Source organism: Astatotilapia calliptera, chromosome 16 (assembly GCF_964374335.1).
Source record: "Astatotilapia calliptera chromosome 16, fAstCal68.1, whole genome shotgun sequence".
NCBI lineage: Eukaryota > Metazoa > Chordata > Actinopteri > Cichliformes > Cichlidae > Astatotilapia > Astatotilapia calliptera.
The window spans coordinates 18,092,489-18,115,028 of record NC_137437.1 but is presented as its reverse complement, the minus strand read 5'-3'; the positions used below and the strand labels follow the sequence as shown (position 1 = coordinate 18,115,028).

At 39.3% G+C, this 22,540-nt stretch overlaps 2 protein-coding genes across 2 annotated transcripts; both read right to left on the bottom strand.

The window, feature by feature from the left end:
- Window positions 1-3,888: 3,888 nt before the first annotated feature.
- casq2 (calsequestrin 2) lies at window positions 3,889-8,847 on the bottom strand. The gene is made up of 11 exons (XM_026144747.2): window positions 8,314-8,847; window positions 6,482-6,566; window positions 6,217-6,317; window positions 6,005-6,116; window positions 5,496-5,569; window positions 5,288-5,418; window positions 5,148-5,193; window positions 5,017-5,071; window positions 4,677-4,777; window positions 4,467-4,541; window positions 3,889-4,305 (listed from the first exon to the last, which is right to left on the bottom strand). Exons 1-11 carry the CDS (start codon window positions 8,548-8,550, stop codon window positions 4,075-4,077), a joined length of 1,248 nt encoding a protein of 415 aa, XP_026000532.2. The 5' UTR covers window positions 8,551-8,847; the 3' UTR covers window positions 3,889-4,074.
- Window positions 8,848-10,023: 1,176 nt separating this feature from the next.
- On the bottom strand, window positions 10,024-16,507 carry LOC113008276 (potassium voltage-gated channel subfamily E member 2). The gene is made up of 2 exons (XM_026145582.2): window positions 11,260-16,507; window positions 10,024-10,640 (listed from the first exon to the last, which is right to left on the bottom strand). Exons 1-2 carry the CDS (start codon window positions 11,287-11,289, stop codon window positions 10,308-10,310), a joined length of 363 nt encoding a protein of 120 aa, XP_026001367.1. The 5' UTR covers window positions 11,290-16,507; the 3' UTR covers window positions 10,024-10,307.
- Window positions 16,508-22,540: the final 6,033 nt, after the last annotated feature.

Sequence of the window (22,540 nt, the reverse complement as noted above, 5' to 3'; positions counted from 1 at the left end):
ATAGGCCTTCATTTATAAAAAGGTGTCATAAATTAGAATTTCTGTACTTAGCTGATGAGAGACAGCTAGGTTTGTTGTGTCCTGGCCAATCGGATGGGCCATGTATTTGCACAGTGAAGCAGAAATTATAAAAAGAATTAAAGCAGATAAATATAGAAACCTGACTGTCCTACTGTGGGAGCGATGGAGCCTGTCCCAGCTCCAATACCTAAATAAAGAAACTAATATCCATTAAAAAAATGTTTTACCACTTATCCAATCCAGAGTTGTGCGGATGGCTACACCTGAATACTGTTAGGATATTTCATGTTTCATCTTTCCCTCTTTCTTTCTCCCTTTTCTTTTCCCCAGTCAAGTCTGTCCCGTGTTCAGCAAATGAAAATAAAATAAACAATAAAAGCAAAGGTGAATCAAATAGACCAATACGGCAAGGCTGGGATGGTCCAGTTGGTAAAGTAAAATTTTACCCACTGCTGTATTATTTCAGAACATATGGCCCTGATTTTCATCTCGATTTGTGTTTTTTATTATGGCTCCATGTAATGTAAATCTTGTTGGCCAGTGTCCTATAATCAGCCACAAGCTTAATGCAACACACAACCTAAAGGATTACCTAAAATCAGATTTCTGAAGAATTTCAAAACATTAAGTACTTTATGTACAAAATGAATCGCTCACTCCAAAATTCATATTGCATTATTTCATGCTGCAAGCATTCGAGAATTAAAAAAACAAACAAAAAAAACAATAGTAATAACTTACTGTGAACAACTCAACTCAGTATCAGTAGTTGTGCTGCCAGTATTGGACATCAGGGTGTCTCACTACTGCCACCTGCCTACAACTACTGGAACACTGTTCTAGGCATCAGCTGTTAATGAGTGAGGATATTTGATGTGTATTTTTTAAACTTTTTCTACTTATAAGGCTTGATGTGTTGTAAGTTTATATTTACAAGAGTGTTACTGTGCTTACAGAGGGTGTAGTTTTGTTTTGGACTCTTTAGGGGTGTTGGTGGTTGTAAATACCTTCTCTTGTACGACTACACACGTGCCTGGTTTGACATATTTAGGATGTGCTCAGCATACATGTGCGGTTTTTCAAGTTTGTGTGTTTCAGCATATGTGTGTGAGAAAGAAACTGAGTAAAACAGAAAAGAAGAAAACACAGAGATCGCTTTCCCAAATGTCCAAATGTGATGCAGCTGACAGGTCGTGAGTTGCCCCCGTCTCCTTTTATACAGCATAACATTGAACATTAATGCAGCGGTGTCAAAGTCACATTTGTACAAAAAATAAAATAAAATAAAAATGAAGAAATAAATATTTGTACTGATGTTTTCAGGGAATTTGATTGTTGTTCTACTTCCATGTTGTGGAGAAGTTTTTAAAGATTTAACTACATTTACGGTTACTTAGTTATGGCTGCTACTAGAAGGGACATTTGTGGCTCCTTTATGTGGCGTCTAAGGCTTACAGTTACTTTGATTTCATATTATATTAATTATGCAGCAAGCTGTGTATATTCTTCTAGGAGACGTTTGGCTATAAAAACTTTATTATTAGTTATGATCAGGTATCTGCCTAATAAATTGCTTTTTTGAGATTTCCAAAATATTTCTTCTTTTATGACAGTTGGTCTAACAAACTTGTTAACCATACATATTTACATACAATAGTAGCACTTATTATATGTAAATAAGCAAATTTCATGTAATTTGCTTTCATGTAAAGTGTATTTTTGGCACAATTAACATAATATGTTTGCAATACCATAATTCCTTACTCATTGCTACACATAACTTTATTTTATGGACATCTATGGTTTGATTTCATTGCATCTGTGGGTTGGATGGATTGTTCTGTACTTATTTTACCTGCTGTATACAGTGGCTTGCAAAAGTATTCGGCCCCCTTGAACTTTTCCACATTTTGTCACATTACAGCCACAAACATGAATCAATTTTATTGGAATTCCATGTGAAAGACCAACACAAAGTGGTGTACACGAGAGAAGTGGAACGAAAATCACACTGATTCCAAACATTTTTCACAAATAAATAACTGAAAAGTGGGGTGTGCATAATTATTCAGCCCCCTGAGTCAATGCTTTGTAGAACCACCTTTTGCTGCAATTACAGCTGCCAGTCTTTTAGGGTATGTCTCTACCAGCTTTGCACATCTAGAGACTGAAATCCTTGCCCATTCTTCTTTGCAAAACAGCTCCAGCTCAGTCAGATTAGATGGACAGCGTTTGTGAACAGCAGTTTTCAGATCTTGCCACAGATTGGATTTAGATCTGGACTTTGACTGGGCCGTTCTAACACATGGATATGTTTTGTTTTAAACCATTCCACTGTTGCCCTGGCTTTATGTTTAGGGTCGTTGTCCTGCTGGAAGGTGAACCTCCGCCCCAGTCTCAAGTCTTTTGCAGACTCCAAGAGGTTTTCTTCCAAGATTGCCCTGTATTTGGCTCCATCCATCTTCCCATCAACTCTGACCAGCTTCCCTGTCCCTGCTGGAGAGAAGCACCCCCAGAGCCTGATGCTGCCACCATCATATTTGACAGTGGGGATGGTGTGTTCAGAGTGATGTGCAGTGTTAGTTTTCTGCCACACATAGCGTTTTGCATTTTGGCCAAAAAGTTCCATGTTGGTCTCATCTGACCAGAGCACCTTCTTCCACATGTTTGCTGTGTCCCCCACATGGCTTGTGGAAAACTTCAAATGGGACTTCTTATGTTAACAATGGCTTTCTTCTTGCCACTCTTCCATAAAGGCCAACTTTTTGCAGTGCACGACTAATAGTTGTCCTATGGACAGATTCCCCACCTGAGCTGTAGATCTCTGCAGCTCGTTCAGAGTCACCATGGGCCTCTTGACTGCATTTCTGATCAGCGCTCTCCTTGTTCGGCCTGTGAGTTTAGGTGGACGGCCTTGTCTTGGTAGGTTTACAGTTGTGCCATACTCCTTCCATTTCTGAATGATCGCTTGAACAGTGCTCCGTAGGATGTTCAAGGCTTGGGAAATCTTTTTGTAGCCCTGACCTGTCTGGTGTGTTCTTTGGACTTCATGGTGTTGTTGCTCCCAATATTCTCTTAGACAACCTCTGAGGCCATCACAGGGCAGTTGTGGAGCTGTTTTGCAAAGAAGAATGGGCAAGAATTTCAGTCTCTAGATGTGCAAAGCTGGTAGAGACAGACCCTAAAGCAGCGGTCCCCAACCTTTTTTGCGCCACGGACCGGTTTATGCCCGACAATATTTTCATGGACCGGCCTTTAAGGTGTCGCGGATAAATACAACAAAATAAAACTAGTACCGGTACTGAAAAAAAAAGATTTATTCATAACACACATGAAAAGGCCCAGGAAAACCGAGTAAACGATAAAAACGATAATAAAATAACGCTGAAAACCGATAAAAACCCTGAAACCATATATTTCACACCTGAGCCGCAACTCTCGCGGCCCGGTACCAAACGACTCACGGACCGGTACCGGTCCGAGGCCCGGGGGTTGGGGACCGCTGCCCTAAGAGACTGGCAGCTGTAATTGCAGCAAAAGGTGGTTCTACAAAGCATTGACTCAGGGGGCTGAATAACTACACACACCCCACTTTGCAGTTATTTATTTGTAAAAAATGTTTGGAGTCATGTATGATTTTCGTTCCACTTCTCTCGTGTACACCACTTTGTATTGGTCTTTCACGTGGAATTCCAATGGAATCGATTCATGTTTGTGGCTGTAATGTGACAAAAAGTTCAAGGGGGTCGAATACTTTTGCAAGCCACTGTATATGTGTGTCTGTTTTTTAGCCTTCACCCCTTTGTTTCTTTGTCTCTTCTAGATTCTTTTCTAAGATCCTCACATAGAACCCAGACACTGGGAAAGTTATTTTCTCAGTCAAAAATGACCTTTATTGATATTATTTCTTTTTAATATTAATAGCAGGCACACATTAAGTGCAAAAATTACCTTTTTTTAAAAATTAACTTATTGTAGCATAAAGCTGATGCACTGATATCCACATTAGACACTCTGAAGAGGAAACAGTGGATACTCAGATAACACTGTAAATTACTCATCATCGTCATCATTATCATCATCTTCCTCCTCGTTATCATCTTCATTATCATCTTCATTATCCTCATCATCTTCATCATTATCCTCATCATCGTCGTCATCATCATCATCATCATCATCCTCAGTGTTAACTTTGCCAGAGAGCACATCTTCAATCCAGTCCTCCAGCTCCTCAGCTGTGGGTAGATCCTCCTCATCATCCATTTCCAACCACACACTGTCTGCCTGCTCACACACACACACACACACACACACACACACACACACACACACACACACACAGAGAGAGAGAGAGAGAGAGAGAGAGAGAGAGAGATCAGACAGTGCCAGTAAAAACTGAGCACAGCATGTGTCGTCGGTGTTAGTGGTGACAGTCGGGGACTTACATCAGTAACATTGACAACTCCGATCTGTGGTCTGAACAGATCCACCTTGAAGGTCTTCTCCCAGTAGGGGATCAACTGAACAGAGTCAGCAGGACAGAAAGAGAAAGAGCATGAGGTCTGACAATAATCTACATTTTCAGGTTTTCCTTTTGCGTGTGTGTTTGTTTCTTTTCTTTTTTTCATTATTTGTCTGCTTCTCTTTCTTCTCACCAGTGGAAAGTCATCGGGATCAATCCAGACGATGCTCAGCTCAGGTAGGTGAGTGTTGTCTCTGGCCACCTCCTTTAGGATTTCCAAAAATTCATAACCATCTAAAAAATAAAGAAAATTAAAAAAAAAAAAAACATCCTAAAACTTTCTGAAAAAATTCTACCTCCTTAGGCTGACCCTGATCCATTTTAAAGTCCATACCTTTTATAATTTTCATTTTACATAAGCAGTCCCTGAGGACTGAATAGTTTAGCCTTCCATATCTGCAGGAAATATGCTCAGCATCTCATGTTTACACTCGAGTAAAACAGCGGTCCATCGTTATATAATATGCTCTCACCAGGATCCTCCTCTTCTGCAAAGGCCACAATGTGAATGCCTTCAATATCATCCTCCTGAGAGAAAGAGACCAAAATGTGAATTTATTTAAAGCATTTGGGAAACTAAAATTAAAATGATTAATTTTCTCACCCAGGTCTCAAACATATTTTCTGCACGCAGCTTTCGCAGTGTTGGTCTGACAGCACAGAAAAAAAACATTAGATGTTAAATTGAAAATATATCTTTATACTTTACTAAAGTCATAAAGTATGACATTAATCTTTTTTTACCGCCTGTGTTCAGTTATAAATTCCACCAGCTCCTCCTCAGAGTGAGGTTTGCCTGGGATGGACACGGGCTCCTCCATGAAGGGCTCATAGAAGTCTACCTCATTTAACTTCAGACTCAGCTCTTTGGCCACCTACAGCAACCAAAACTGACCTGTTAGGACTACACATGCAAGTGTTTCATTGCCTTATGTGTTTGTTTGTAACTTACAGATTTCTCAAATGTAGCAAAAAACTTAATGTAGGGCTGAAACTGCTCAGCGGCTTCTTTAAAAGCTTCATAGTCTAAGGTAAAAAAGAAAGAGGAAGAAAGAACAAGTTAGCTTTTTAAACAGTTTTTTTCCTTGTTTTTTGGACGTACATCTGTTTGTCCTTTCTTTGGCCGATGGGTACTTGACATTTCCACAAGGGGGAGCGGAAATAGCAGAACTTTGACCTCAGCTTATCACTCCCACAGCTGGTCAGATGGGATGTATCTGCAAGTTAACTATACTACGCTCAGTTGTTCCACAGCGTGTGAAAGGGCGACCAGGCAGTGGCAGCTGCGTGTGCAGTAGCGGTAAAAATGGATCTGTAAATCCATGGAGACGAGTGGGTTAAAAATCCATGTTATAATGAAGGGCATGGGCCACAGAAAGTCCTTCACAGAACCATCTAACGAGGCGGTGTGGTGTGTTCAGACTGAAAAAAAACACGAGTTTTACAAATATACACACTCACGTTCGGACTCTTCGCTCTTGAAGTAACCAATGAGACGTATGTCTTCCTCCATCCTGTCAAAAGCTCGCAGCTCCAGAGCATTTCCTATGATTTCCACTGGTTCCTCCAACAGCTAGAATATAAGCATAAAGCAAGAGGAGAGGATTGCAGGGTGTGACTGGTGGTGATTAGCGCAAGCAACTGGGAATCAACCCTCAAGCAAGTTTACTTACATCCAACAAGAACTCGGCCAGAGTGTTAGCAGAGAGCAAACCATCAAACTCGATAACTCTATCAGCCTTAAAAACATACATGCTTCCCTCTTCCTCTAAGCCTGCGATCAGAAGAAATGATAAGACATTAGATTCAGTCAAACACCTAAAGTTGTCTGACTCTTAACAAAAATGACTGCTATCAAAGGCAGTTCTCTTCATCAAAATCTACCAATCAGACTGAGGTTAAATAAAAGACTTAGTCTGTACCACTACCAATACTCACCCAGTTTCTTTGCTATCTTTGCATCTTTGTGGGAGTCAACCATTCCAAACCCGATGTCCTTCTCCTCCATAACCTGAGCTACAAGCTGCAACCAACACAAAAACATCACAGAGGACTAAATTGTAAGAACAGGACTGAACACATAGCACGTAAATAGGCAAGACAAAAAGAAACTTTCACTTTGGCTTCTGAGTACTGGAAACAGTAATGCAGGTTCGGTTAAAATGTTAAATGGGACTGTTTGTGAATGGGAGCTTGACAGCATGACCAAAGTTGGCAATATGACAGAGGTGTCCAAGCTGCCCACACAGAGATACGGTTACATAATCATTCAGACTGCCTTGTTCTAAATATAGCCAGGTAAGTTTATACACATGACTGGCCTGGCAATTGTGGTGTGAAATAAGGTGGATGAGCTTCACTAATACTTTGATTAACTAATAATCAAGATTGGTAAAATTATAACATGGAGTTTAAAAAGAACTCACGAGTGGATCTTCATTTTATTTATTTTACAATCCTGTTCCAAATGAAACAGTGCATCAACATTTACAGTAAAAAAAAAGTGAATAGAGCTCAGTGTAGTTACTAATACAGGATTACTTTATTGCGTCTTTAAATGGACGTCTGCTTTTGGCAGAAGTATCTACTTATATGAGCACTTTCATTTCACATGTCCATCCATCCATCCATTTACTTCTACTTTTCCACTTCAGTGTTGTGAGGAGGCTGGAGTCTGTCCCAGCTGTCACGGGGTGAGAGCTGTGGTTGCCAGTCTTTCAAAGCATGACTTAAGTTCATTTCAACAACTTTCTTTACTTTTACATGCACAAACAAAATGTGCCACAACTTAATCCTGTCTCTGGGAATTTATATTTTAATTTTCCCCTGTTATATATGAAATTACAGAGTGTCATTACTTGGATATACTCAAGTAAAAATAGACTTATGTAAATGTATTTTGCCCATGATGGGGACAGACCTCAGAATACTACAAATTGTAGATATTGGGGGTAAATAAGCTGATATGTGGCATACTTGAGCTTCTCACTTACAACCAGTAGACTCTAATCAGCTATTACAAATACACTGTGCATGGTGTCATGTTTGCCTTATTGAGTAACTACGTGGCCTACCTGTTCTGCCTGCACGTATGGGCTCAGGTTGCCTTTAACATTTCAAAGAGCAACATGTCCTCCACCATGTGTCACACGAGACGGGTAGAATGAACAGTTTCATACAGGATTCACAAAGACAGACTAAAATCTCCTATATAGACGTGTCTCCAGCTGCTTACTCAATCTATTAAATACCTTTAATATACCAAAGAAGAGAAGGTCGCATCAGCCTTCACATGTGTGGCTTAAAAACATTATATAAATGAGCTCTTGGATTATTTCTGCCAGCAAAGAATAATCACAAGGAGAATAAATTTCACGCATTTCTGTGGAAAGGAGGCACACACTGAATTGGCTGAAATAACCTGAAGTGGCAGCACTGCATCTCATTGCATCTGTGCACACAATGACCTTGAGGAACCTCATATATACAGAGATTAAAATGGAGAGCTCTGGAGTTTTATAGCTCACCAGGTCCCTCTCTGCTTATTGTAGCACTAACATAGAGTCACTTATGAGTCTGTTTGATGGGATTATGAGCGCCCTCTGTCTCACACCGCTGTCACCCAACCAAATCATATGAGTTTTCCTTTCTTTGCTGCATCTCCTTGAGTGCTAACTCAACTTTCTTTAAAGTTATCTGCACTTTTCTCCCTGACCTGTCAAATCTTTTTCTGCACTGCATGCATTGATTTCTTTTTCCTTATACTTTACCTCCAGCACCAACTCAGTCATCTGGTGTTGTTTTTGCAGTTCCTTGCTGTCTGCTATGGGCTCATGGTAGAACAGGCAGAGCATGCTGTGCTGCTTTAAAGCTTTCTTGTAGTTCTTGTCATTGATATCAAGAACACGGTCTTTCCCATCATACTGTGGCAACTCTAGGCCTTTCTCAGACAGGGCCTGAGGCACAAAGTTTAGGCAGGGGAGCAAGAACAGCCACAGGGAGAGCATGGTCCAGAGTTATCACACACCACCAGAGTATGAGTTAGTTTCACAGTATAAAGGAAGTGCACAGTCAGAAAGGTCACCTATAAGGCCTATGAAAGGATGAGGAAATGTAAGAAACAGATATATTGCTGGTCCGTCAGTGGCAGTTTGCAGGCATCCCCCGGTGTCCAAAGAAATCCAAAAATTTAACGTATCCTCTGGGCCAAGAAACTCCTTTCGTCATTACTTCTTCACGCCTGCAGACACAAAGGCGAAAGAGGAGTACTGCAAGGGCTGCAAGACACTGGGGGTGGATACCATACATAGCAGCACTCCCCTTCCACTACTCATGCAGGATAGGCCCATTTTTAGGAGACCAGTTGTTTGAATGCTAAAAATAGAAGAGCAAACTGAGAACAGAGGATAGCGAAGGATGACAGTCAGGGTTTAATAATGAGTTACAGTACTTGCTCACTGTGATGTCTCTTTGGGAGAGTTAGTAATGTGGGACAAGCACGCTGAGCACTAGAGATTTGAGGGTTTAGTTATTCTGAGATATCGGTGAAGACCAAAAGTCCACAAGGAGCTTGGTGCTACAGTGGAAAATGTTGGTGTATTTTAATGGAATCTGGCAACAGATGTGCAAAGGACAAGCAAATAAAAGAACAGTCACTGTGCTGCTGTCCAGTGTGTTGATAATATAACAGCTTTTGCTTTGGCTGGAATGTGATTGAATTGTTATGTCTCACTGGCTTCTCATAACTAAATGTACCTCAAATGATTTTAACACAATTTTACTAGTAAACTGCATCTTTAATAACCACTGAAGCCACAAAAAAGCATTAGAAACACTTCTACTTTGGTGTCTTGCATTCATGCTCCTGCTTGAAGTACTGCAGGTGCTTATAAGATCTCGGGATAGAGGTACTGCTGCCCTCCTCAGGCCAAAATATGTACGGCTGCTGACAAACCTTTTCATAGCACTTTTGGCCACAGCACAGCAGGAATGCATGTGCAGGTGTGATTACACAAAGCTGAATCTTTGAAAAATGTGCATGAATGTCAGAATGTCTTTATGTTCACTATGCACTTTTGTTGCTTTGGAAACCTTAGACCTCTGATACTTCAATTACATTTTTAGAGTGCTACTTATCAAGTAAAGTTCTGCCCAAAACTCACAGCCCATACTTACTTACAACAAGGGAACACTGACTGTAAGTTGAGTTGATTAGTAAAGAAAATGAGATAATAGGTGTCATCTGGACACATGCAGCAGATGGCCATTGGCAGAAAAAATGTTTTTATGTGAGTGCTGTCCAACAAATACCTCTGGAAATTTACATCACAACCATCACAATGGTTAAAAATTATAAACCTTTATTCGGTGTACCTCCTCCTTTTCTTTTCTTTTTCTTTCTTTCTTTCTCTCTCCGTCTCTGTCTTGTCTCTAGGTATGTTTGTGTGGGTGCATATATGTGAGAATAAAGAAACAACAGCTCAAAGTGCAAAATCTTTATATGCTTCAAAGCGCAACATCTCAAAATCTACATTTTTTTCCCTAATACATTTCCAGTATTGCATTGTTATACATCTACATATAAGCTGTCCTTCAGAAGCTCATCTAACAGGTTAGCAGTGGGACATCAAGAAATAACTTTGCAAAATCTGCTGTTGTGCTCATTAGTAATGGTAACTGATTAATGATGGTTCTTTTTTTATATGACTTTTTTTTTCTGCTGGTCTTCACAGCAAATCTCTGCTGTGACCTCATTCTGCCCTCATTATCTAGCCTCAAAATTAGCTATGATATCGCCCTGCTGTTTTTGAGCAGTCCAGTCCTCCTTGATGTATTGGTGGTAGGGGTCATTAGAGTGCTCCCTCCTTTTAGATTTGACTGTGTTCACCAGCATGGCCACAATAATGAAGGCAAACATGCCGATCATCACGGCGAGATACCAGATCACGTCCCTGAAGTTCTCCTCAGCCAGAGTCTTGTCCAGAGAGTTGCTTGCAGCAGTCACGTTGCGCCTCCAGTTATCCAGGAAGTGATTCAGTGCGTTGGTAAGGGACGTCTCAAGATGAAGGGTCAAGTTTGACCAATTAGTGTCACTCAACTAGTTGAAAGAACCACAAGACTTTTATCAAAAAATGAAAAAACATGGAAAATTTATTTTATAGCCCCATTTGTTTGCTTTAAATCCTGTAAATCCAAAATCTGCTTGACACAAACACAAAAAATAAAGCAAAATATAAAGAAGAAAAAAAAGAAAAAACAGCAAAGAAGATGTTCTTGGGTATTCTTTAATTCAATTTTCATTCAAAGTTGAACTTTCAATTCATTTGATTTGCGTCAACAGTACTTTACTGTTTTTTATACGCAAATCATAAAATGTAAAACACTGCAAGTCTGATCAAAACATGATGTTAGGTTTTTTATTGTTACACTGAAATTCTTTCTTTAATTGCTTATAAAAGAAAAAGCATAGAAAACTGACATGCACCCTTCATGTGCCCTTTTGAATACACAAAGTAACATATTTGTTATCAGGTGAGAAAATGAGTTTTCAGAGCTCAAAAACACAAAACAAGTAACAGTGCATTATTTTTCCTTTATTTATTTCATTTAATGTCACCTGAAGACAAATTTGCTCTTAAATATATAGAGATAGATTTAACAATTTAACATTACTGAGTGACAAAGACTATAAACATTTAAGCTTCAACTGTACCAACCTTTTGCCATGTTTGAGAAGGCCACATCATGGAACTGATCAGGAAATCACTTTGGAATGAAAGCAGAGAAAAACAGGGAGAGAGCACAAGAGCGTCGGCGGTCAGAGTAACCTACGAAGTAATTAGCTCACAGAAAGCTGCTTATATTTTATTTGCTGTCTTTATCTTTCGTGTGTGTGTGTGTGTGTGTGTGTGTGTGTGTGTGTGTGTGTGTGTGTGTGTGTGTGTGTGTGTGTGTGTGTGTGTGTGTGTGTGTGTGTGTGATAGTGAGGCATGACCTTGAATAAGGCATATTAAAATGTTGATATTTGCTTTGGATACTTGAGACATAAGAGTGCTGATAGTGGTTAAAAGGTGAAAAACACATTTATACGCCCATTAATTCCCATATACCAAAAAGAAATAACATCACTTTATAGTTATTGGCTTGGCCTGACTTGTTTGAAATGTAATTCCTCATTTGCCCTCATAGAGGGAGCGCAGTATAAAATTGAGTGATAGCCAGTCTAAAGCAGTTTTAAACAGGCTTACCCTAGATGGCAGCAACACGTAATGCAACACATTTAAGAGCCATACACATATATATACATACATATATACATATACATATATATATTAATGAATTACCCCAGTAAATCAGTTCTCAGATATGCTTGACTCCATATTCAGCGAAAAACCAAGGAATTAAAATGAAGTCCTTGTTTATAGTAAATTTTCCGGTACCAGCTGTCAAGAGCAATAAGAGGTCTGTCTCAAGGACACTCCAGCTTTGTGTCTGTGTGTAAAAAGGATGCTTGATAACATACTTTATAATTGTTTGAAAGCCTGGTGTTTTTGCCCAACAGAGCCACGTTGCTGTAAGGGATGACTCCTACTATATCTGATCATTTCCAGATCATTCATGCTTTGTATTGCTGGGCCAGCAGTTGGATAGCTGCTGGGTTTCTTCCCTGTAAACACAAAACTTAAGGCATATGGAAGGTTTTGCACAAAGACCATCAGTGCAATGAGACACACTGAAAAGAGTTGTCTCTAGCCTAAAGGAGAGAGACAATAGAAGCAGAATAGATGAAAACAGTAAGTCTGTAACCCGATAGACATTCTGTGGAATATGTCTTGCAAAATTCCCCAACCAGTGTGCCAAAAAGAAAGAAAAGGGGGGAAAGAGTCTTAAAAAGTAAAATAGAAACTGCCTTATCTACTTTGCAAATGTAGGTCCTCCTGCTAATGCTCTCCTCGTGGAAAAGTTACAGGCTGGTGTCTGATGGAAATTTTCATGTGCAAATCAGATAAAAGGAGATTTTGCATAGTAAAAAAAAAAAGTCCAAGTGTTTCAGGGTCTCCACGCTGACCCTGGATTTTTTCTATGTTTCTCTTAACTCTGGTCAGTTTTCAGACACTTTTCAGGTGAATTTTTCCAGTTGGCTTAGTCTGATGAAAGCTCCTTACAACACAATATGTGGTGAAATGGACGGACAGCGGGAGACCACATGTCATGCTTTCGCAATAAAAGGCAAGAGTACCACATCAGCCTCGAGAGAGTTGTTATCTCATCCACCTTATGTATGAAATGAATGGAAAAAAATAACATACAGTTATATGAACAGTTTGATTGTTGCACTTAATGCAAGCATACAGCAGATGGGCATTAAATAAGTCACTCAGAGTCTGTCGTATATTACTACAATTACCTGTTGTAATGATGCTTTAGAGTACAAAGCAACTATAGACTAGTTGACAGATTAGCTTTTGACTTGCAAGGTTTAATGCAACACTAGTGAGTGTGACATTAATCGTTACCCTTAAATCCTTAATTGTAATTTATAATCTATATAATCTTACTTATGATATCATCATTCTCATGCGTTTTATGTTCATGCATTTCTAAAATTGCAGACACTTACTGTCACAGGCAGCAAATGCAGGTATCTTAGTTAACAAGTTTTATTTATAAACCATGTTAACTAAACGGGTTTATGAATCAAAGAGGAGTGCGGCAATCATTTACAAGGTCACAATCAAGCAGCACTAAAGAAAAACTGCTTCAATACTCTGACATGAAAGCTAAGAAAACCCCTAAAATGACCTCTGATTATATCAAACTCAATATTGCACTGACATGGGTCCTCTGGCATGGAGTCCTGAGTGCTTTCTAGAAATCCAGGGCTGTGTTGAATACATGTTTTTTGGCTTCTAAAGGGAGGCAGATTGAAAAACTCTGAGATAAATTAAGTACAGAGCCAGACAGAGAAACTGAGTTTCCCCGAATTATTAGTAAAAGGATGAGTGGAATGTACAACAACGTGATCCGAAAAAAGGGCAACACAGGCAGTCATCGCAAGCCTGGCTGGATTAAACGTCAGTGGTCACGGAAGGACCGGATGGCAAAAGAAACCCCAAGGGCGAGGGTGACATATGCAAAACAGAGGGCAGTGCCACCGGACGCAGCGAACCATAGTGTGTAGCTAGGCCAGAAAGTTATATAAACTCTGAAATGCAGATTTAGAAACGCAAAAAGAAAAAAACACACAAACTACACACACACTAAAACTACATTCTGATCATTCTTCTTTGTCACAATACTTGCAAAAAAAGCACACTCAGTTTCCTCAAAAGAGCTTGTGTGTATGTTCATGGGGTCCTGGCAGCACTTTACCATGAAGTGTTGGTTTGCAAATTCTGGGTTCACATGAGTCAGTGTTCATGGTTATATAATCATCGACAAGTACAGTCAAGACTTGTCTTTTCAGTTGATCAGGTATGTAGCAGTTCAATAGATAATACCTTTCTAAGAAAGAGGGCACCTTGATGCAAATTTCAATTATGTCTTTTAATCATGTTGACGTAGCTCATGTTTTAACTTGCTTGACACCGAGCCTTTGTGTCTTTCCACTGTGATTCACCTGACCTTGGAGCTGCAGTACTTTTCCACACATGAGCATTCTTACGTTAGCATTCTTTCTTCCTATCTCAGTGACTTGGTGCAATTGTAATGAGATACTGCAAAAGATAGCAGTCACACTGTGTTTACATGAGGATGCAAGTGCACGTTAGGGCAGAAAAAGTAAAGGATAACATGAATATGTTCAAAACAGAGATCTCCCTGCGTTTCTGAGTCCTCATTTTGATGCTAAAAACATATGTGTGTATGTGTAAAAGCAAAAGACAGTAATGGATTACCAATGAAAATGTTCCACATACTGGTCATGTGGTGCACACAGTTCAGTCTGTAATGAAACCAAAGCTGATGCTGTGATTAATAAAGAAGTGTGGACCATCTGTTTGCAGTGGCTGAACGGCCCTTCTTGTAGGGGGCAGCTGCCTGACACTGGCTATGAAACAATAAAGCAGGAAAAACAAAATAATTAAAGAACAGCCTACACTTTACTGATGAAGACATTAAAGCTGTTTAATGTGATGGATACCCAGTTCGCTAGTCTAACTAGAGATACAGTATGATATATGTCTCTTGGGTCATGGGGTCCAGTAATTATGATGATATTATCACTTAAATTAATGCTCCACAAATTAGACAGGACTAGCCATAAAATGTAAATTATAAATTTTAATCTGCTTTGAAAGGAAATGTTTCATGCACACATTCTGCTGCGGGCCAAAGCTTGGGATATGTTATTAACAAAGTTAAGATGTTTCATTTTTAACAATCAAATGACTCGGCATGGTAACAGAAGGAAAAATACATTGCTTGGCCTAGCAATAATTGCAAATATGATGTTGCTTTTATTTCTATTGCAAGCAGACTTTGGTAACAGTGCTGACCATATGGAAAATTGATGTTTTTCTATTACAGCACGTGCCTGTATTAAAGAAATACAACACATGGCAGGAGAGTAAAGTTCTAACCCTGGAGGGCCTGAAATATAACACACTCTTAAATATTTCCATTCACTCTCACCTATTTGCCTTAAGTTATTGCAGTGAGTTTACTGTCCTATGATAATACTAATGTAAGAAGAGTGATAAGGATTGTTTATCTCTTTATAATGACATACAGTATTGACCGGCATTGATAAGGATTTAGCTGGTTGCGTATTAACTAAGCTGGTCTACTTTTTTTTGCACATCATATCAATAACTTGCTGCTTCTCTCTGAGCAAACCCTTTATCAGCAGCTGTGTTGTTGAGGTGTAACTCATCAAGAATGTTGTTGTCAGGGGTCAATTTGACCCAGAAAGATAGGAAAAGACCTCGCTGGCTTCAGTGATTCGCAGTTATTGTGTTGGGGCCCTAGACACTAGTCTCCCAGCTGTTATTTCTAAAAGAGGTAAATATTTCCTTTTGCCATTGAAGCCCTATTCCATGGATTAATGCAGAATCCCAGGCATGCCGCCATAGTTTAGTCGGTGCGGTGCATTTGGAACGTCAGGAATGCATTGACTATGTGTTTGCCGTATATTTGAAAGGTCACAGCACATTGCATACATGGCTGCTTCCGTTGTCACTTCAATAAGAAAGAACAACAGAGACGTTTTTGATGTTTCAAAGTGTCTGGATAGCAACGTGACCTAAAAGGGCACACGATACAACTTACAACTTGCAGCTATCTCATTAGCTCAGCTCATTGCAACATGTTCATTTCACACTCAAAGTAGCATTAATAACAAATATTTATCGCTTTCGTTATATACTTACATACTTTAAAAAATCTTTGAACAACACCTAAGTAAAATGTGATCTTAAATATCAGCTAACAACGACCATTACTTGTCCTACAAAGCTGACAGCCCTGAAAGTTTTTGCACTGGACGACATCATGTGAACTGACTGACATTGAAATTGGTCAGTTGGGTTTACTATTAAAGCACAAGAGTCACTAAATGGCTGACTGAATGTATTCAGGTTAAGTTACCTTATCGTACCATCTTGTGAAGTCAGACATATATTTTAAAAAAAGAAAGCCGCTGGGTTGCCTTTCCTGGAACATACTTGGAGGTTACTGGAATAAAAAACCACTTCCATCAGATTTGCATTTCCCAACAGAAGTGGCACACCTCACTGGCAGTGCAACCTCTGCACATAACTTATACTAATACTATATTAATTAAAAGAAACTGTACTAACTTATGATTAATTTATTTTAGCAGTACTCATTTATATTTTGACAGGTAGGATCATAATTTTTACGTACCAGCTCCCAGTGACGCAGTAATAGTTTTGAATAGATTTGAATGTAATAAAGAAAAGGGTTATCGACCACCCACAATTCTCTGCCACTTATCTCTGTCAAACTCAGCGGCTTCATGAATAATTCTGTCGTCGTTGCCTCCCTGATGTCAGAGCAGAGATAAAGGCATTAGGAAACATAAGCCCTATAAACTCAGCTTGCAGAGCTGTTGCATTTAAACTGAACAAGATGCAACATCCACATGCCCCTGGATTCAGCTACTGACTTAGAGCGAGGATCAGACGAAGACAAAAGTCCCACCAGAAACTGTTCATTCCAAGAAAATCGTAAAAAATAAATAATAAGTAATATTTTTATTGTTTTGCAGGGGTTACAGGGGGTATGGCCTGCACAACCTCTTTTACTTACATGTGGATAGGAGATAGCAACAATGCGTGTGTTTTGTTAGATTCTTCCCAGTTTAGGTTTTGTAGAGTTTTCTGTTCAGCAATAAAAGCTCTTCTTCCTGCCTGCACACAGTCGGATCATGACAACTGCATCTAATGCTGTCCATTGTGCTTGATGATACAAAGCTTTGGATTTAGCTGCTTAGCAATGGAAACCCATAAAGCTCTCTACGCACTGTTACAATAATCTGGAGGCCGCATGAAGTTTGATCTCTAGCACTTCCACTTTGGTGTAATACCACTAACAGTTAACTGTTGAATATTTTGCAGTGAGGAAATTTCATGACGGTACTTGTTGCACAGTTGGCATCCTATCATGATGCCATGCCGGAATCGACGGTGCTCCTGAGAGCGACCTATGCTTAGGTGCTTGAATTTACACACCTGTGGCCACTGGCCGTGGAAGTGATTGGAAAACCTGAATATAGTGATTTGGATGGGTGAGTGAATACAGTTGGCAATATGGTGTGAATTTTAGCCACCAGCCGGGGGGCATTTGCTAGAAACTCAGACTTGTAGAGACTTACATACCTTAATTCAACTAAAGCGTGAAGCAGGTGGAGGTTTAATGCAGGGGATTACCTGTGCTTGAACAAAGAAGTGGCTTCATGGCATTTTTTTGTTTGTTTCTTTGTTTTATTTTGTTGCACAGGTGGCAATCTATCGTGCCATCTATTTTGTTTTAGTTTTTTTTCTTGTGAGCTCTGAAAAAAGATATATCATCTAATGTTATATAATCACAGGTGTTCTATCTATATCAGTATTGCTGCAAAAGAAAAGAGTCACACCTCATTTTATGATATTTTGCAAGGAAAATCAGAAATGGGTGCAGCAATTTATTAAAAAATGTAAATCCAGTTTATAAAATATGTGCAATTCTAAGTTTTACAACCACAATTTCTTATTACTACCATTCTCTTTCTCTCTTAGGCACGCTTTATTGTCATTTATTACAGCAGTCTTCAGGAATAATTCTCCGGGTTTTATAAGGAACAATCAAAGCTCTTCTTTGGTTGTTGGCTGCCTTTTGTTCTGTTCTCTGTCGAGACGATCCCACACAGCCTCAGTAAAGTTGAGGTACAGGCTCTGGAAAGCATAATCAATGACTGATAGTGCTGCATTGTGTGTTTTTCTGTCCAGGTGTGTTTTTACTGCATTCACAGTGAGTTTGGGATCGATGTCATGCTCAAAAGTGAAACTGCTGCCAATCAATTTTGGTATCATGTGGTTGATTAAAATCTTACAATACATTTCCCTGTTTATTCTTTCATCAGTTTTGACAAGTTCCCCAACACCACTGGTTGAAATAATAAAAATAAATAAATAAAGACCGCGCCCCCACCATGTTTTACAGACGGCTGTACATCTCTTCCTCCATGTTAACGTCATTTATTAACAGGCTTTAGTTCCTGTTTCTTAAGGAAATTACTTTTAGATACTGCTCACCATTTGCTGCAGCTTCTTGAACATCTGGCTCCTTGGAAGTACTGTATATGTCACCCCATGTTTGCTTTAAAGAAGTACGTTACATTGAAGTTGCTATGTTTAACTGGGAAACCTTTTCCTCCTCAACATCCATTCAGGACCATAAACAGCACTTTATTGTCTTCTGAAACTGCTGTGTTGTTCTGCCTATTCTGTCCTAAAATATAGCCTTTTGTTCTGTGACTATTCTTGATCCAATTTATAAGAAACAATTAATATGTCATTAAACTTTATGAAGCTGCATACATGCTGTAATGACAAATGTATTACTTGATGGTTATTACATGTAGCTGTTGACACTTTGTAATGTTGACACAGTTTCTATCCAAACTGTCATTTCAAGCATTTGCTCAGACTATTGTTTGTGTTTTCACTGTCCAATATGGACAATGAACAAAGCATGGCCTGGATGCCAGTATTTTTCCACAAGGACAATATTATTAGTTTCCTCTTGGGAACGAGGGAAGGTATGAGTCGAGTGAGGGCTGGTTGAGGAGAAAAACCTGTTTGTAAGAGAGTTGGAATGATATATTCAATTCAATTCAATTCAATTTTATTTATATAGCGCCAAATCACAACATAAGTCGCCTCAAGGCGCTTCATAGATACAGAGAAAAACCCAACAATCATATGACCCCCTATGAGCAAGCACTTTGGCAACAGTGGGAAGGAAAAACTCCCTTTTAACAGGAAGAAACCTCCGGCAGAACCAGGCTCAGGGAGGGGCGGCCATCTGCTGCGACCGGTTGGGGTGAGAGAAGGAAGACAGGATAAAAGACATGCTGTGGAAGAGAGACAGAGGTTAATAACAGATATGATTCAATGCAGAGAGGTCTGTTAATACATAGTGAGTGAGAAAGGTGACTGGAAAGGAAAAACTCAATGCATCATGGGAATCCCTCGGCAGCCTATGTCTATTGCAGCATAACTAAGGGAGGTCCAGCCCTAACTATATGCTTTAGCAAAAAGGAAAGTTTTAAGCCTAATCTTGAAAGTAGAGATAGTGTCTGTCTCCTGAATCCAAACTGGAAGCTGGTTCCACAGAAGAGGGGCCTGAAAACTGAAGGCTCTGCCTCCCATTCTACTTTTAAATACTCTAGGAACAACAAGTGCTCTAATAGGGTGATATGGTACTACAAGGTCATTAAGATAAGATGGGGCCTGATTATTTAAGACCTTGTATGTGAGGAGCAGGATTTTGAATTCAATTCTGGATTTAACAGGAAGCCAATGAAGGGAAGCCAAAACAGGAGAAATATGCTCTCTCTTTCTAGTCCCTGTCAGCACTCTTGCTGCAGCATTTTGGATTAGCTGAAGGCTTTTCAGTGAGTTTTTTGGACATCCTGATAATAATGAATTACAGTAGTCAGCAATATGGCAACAAGAAATCAACTATTTTAAATAACTAGGGTCAAGTGGTTTCTTGTATATTTCAGCAGTGATATGAAATCACAACAAAACCAGAGTGCTGGAATCCCAGTCTGTGGCTTTAATTTAAGAGCAGGTTGTTGGTTTTAATGGAGGATCTTAAAGTATTGTATCTGAAATGGGGATATTTGGATGTAGCAGTACTAATAATAATGATGGTGAATTTATTGAAGAAGAGCTATTGCAGTTGCAACTTCCATGCATTTATATTCGTAATATTAGCTTCAAAGTGTACTTAACTAAGTTATGACCAACAAAAAATGTCTGGGAAAGAAAATGAATACTTTTAGGTTTGTCTGCTTTTTTTTTTTTTCTTTATTCATCACAGCTGGCCAATCATTTTTATTTTTCAGTCATGAACACTCTGCCTCCCAAAGGTCATCTGTTGGATTAAGATCTGTTGACTGTGGAGGCCGTTTGAGCACAGTGACCTCACTGTCATGTTCAGAAAATCAGGTTGAAATGATTTGAGCTTTGTGACATGGTGCATTATCCTTCTGGAATCAGCTATGAGAAGATGGGTACACTGAGCTCTTAAAGAGATGGACAAGGTCAGCGTGGTTGTAACAAGCAGTGATTTGAGTTACTGTTGCTCTCCTATCAGGTCAAAGCAGTCGGGCCATTCTCCTCCGACCTCTGCCATCAACAAGGCATTTTCACCCAAAAAACTGCCTCTCACTGAATATTTTCTCTTTTTGGACCATTCTCTTTAAATCCTAGAGGTGACTGCAAGAGAAAAACCCAGATCAGCAGTTTCTTAAATACTCAGAGAAGCCCATCTGGCAACAGCAACCTTGTTCAAAGTAACCTAAATCCATTTATTGTTCATTCTGAGGCGCAGTTTGAACTTCAGCAGGCACTCTTCACCATTATTACATGTCTAAATGCATTGAGTTGCTGTCCTGTGACTGGCTGGTTCGTATTTCTGTTAATGTGGAGTTGAACATGTGTATCTAATCAAGTAGCTGGTGAGTGTATATATTATGGTAGAGGGGGGGGAATATAAGGTCATGTGAAAAAGAAATACTGTGCAATACTAAAAAAAAAAGAAGTCCCCCCCTCCTGCTTCAATTGGAATTAAGCAGGTAAATAGCAGCCAGGTGCTGCAAATGAAACACATTGATTAAGTGATCAGCTGTGAATGTGAGCACCTCTGTGACAGTAGAGGTTTTGACAGTTTCACCTGGCATTCAGGTTCAACAGGTTCATGACAGTACAATCAGAAAAAAACTCCAATCCAAATGTATTTATAAAGCACATTTAAAGACAACAAAGTTTAACAAAAGTGCTGCACATGAAACAAAGGTTTACATAGTAAAACAGAAGGGACCATATGCATTATATACACAGACATTCGTCCACACACACAAAGCAGTAACACAACAACAGAATTACAAACGTCACAAGTATGGCTTCTAGAGCGATGTCCGTTTGGAGACAAAACTAAAGAGCAGATGTTTGCTCATAATGTACAGCACCACATGTGGAAAAAACCAAACATAGCATATAAGGACAAACACCTCATGCCAGCCGTGAAGCACATTGGTGGAGGGCTGATGAGTTGGGTTTGTTTTACATCCTGTGACTGTAAAACAAACAGATTGCAGTAATTGAGCTGAGCGTGACTCCTCTGAAAACTAATAGAGTCAAATGTGAGGTCGTCTGTAAGAAAGCTAAGTCAAAACTGAGTCAAGCAATAGGACAATGATCCCAAGCGCAGCTGAAAAGAATCAAGGTGTTGCAAAGGCCCAGTCAAAGTGCAGACCTTAACCTAATTGAAAGACCTCTGCATAAATGAATGCTGGCAAACCTCAATAAACTGAAGAAATGTTGTAAAAGACTAGGCAATTTTAGAGACTGACAAACACATACAGAAAATGAGTACTTCAACTTATTGCTCTTAAAGGTGGGTCCACAAGCTATTCAGTCATGCCATGTATTCATTTTTTCTCAAGATCCGGTCATGGCATATTCTGTCAAGTCCATCTCCGAGGCAACAACCACAAAATAGTTTAAACACCTTTCACCTAAAATAACCTAAAATAAGCAAAGTGGCCTAGAACTAAAAAGCTTAGGCAACATTTTCTGATTTATCATTACATACAGTTACATTACATACACTTCAGCAAATGTTCTTGGTTACCTTACTTTCTTTCAAAATAAATGAACTGCTACACCAGTACCCATAGAGGAGGAATTGCCTGATCAGCTCACTAAACCTTTTTTTTTTTTTTTTGCCTTGTTTATCAGATTTTCTTTCATAAGAGGCAAATGAAGTCCATTGCTATACATGCTCAGACACTTATGGTCCTCATCCTTGTATGAATAATCCATAAACATTAATCATGTCTTCACGGGGAGGTCAACATTGTGACACAGTTCTAACAAAACAATGCTTTTCCCAAAACCAACTGAGAATCTGCAGGCAGGGTTTCAGGTGACAATTCTAAGTTATTAATTAACATGCTTCAGTCATGGCACCTTCAGAAAAACCTGCCAAGGAAAGTCTGTGTTTGTCTTCCTTTATTCCAATGTGCTACCCACACAGCCGCCTTTGAAATGTGAATGCTACATTCTAACTTGTTGCTATGGGGAGTCACAGGACATCGCTGATATGAGTCATCGTCTAAATTGAAACAGATCATGGCCACTAAATACCACCCTCTGACTAGAAGCAGTTAATGGCAGTGATGACTGTGTCACTCTAAAAAACACACCGTATTAGTCAACAGATTACCTAACCGTACAATATAGCATTTTGCCTTTGGCATCTGTG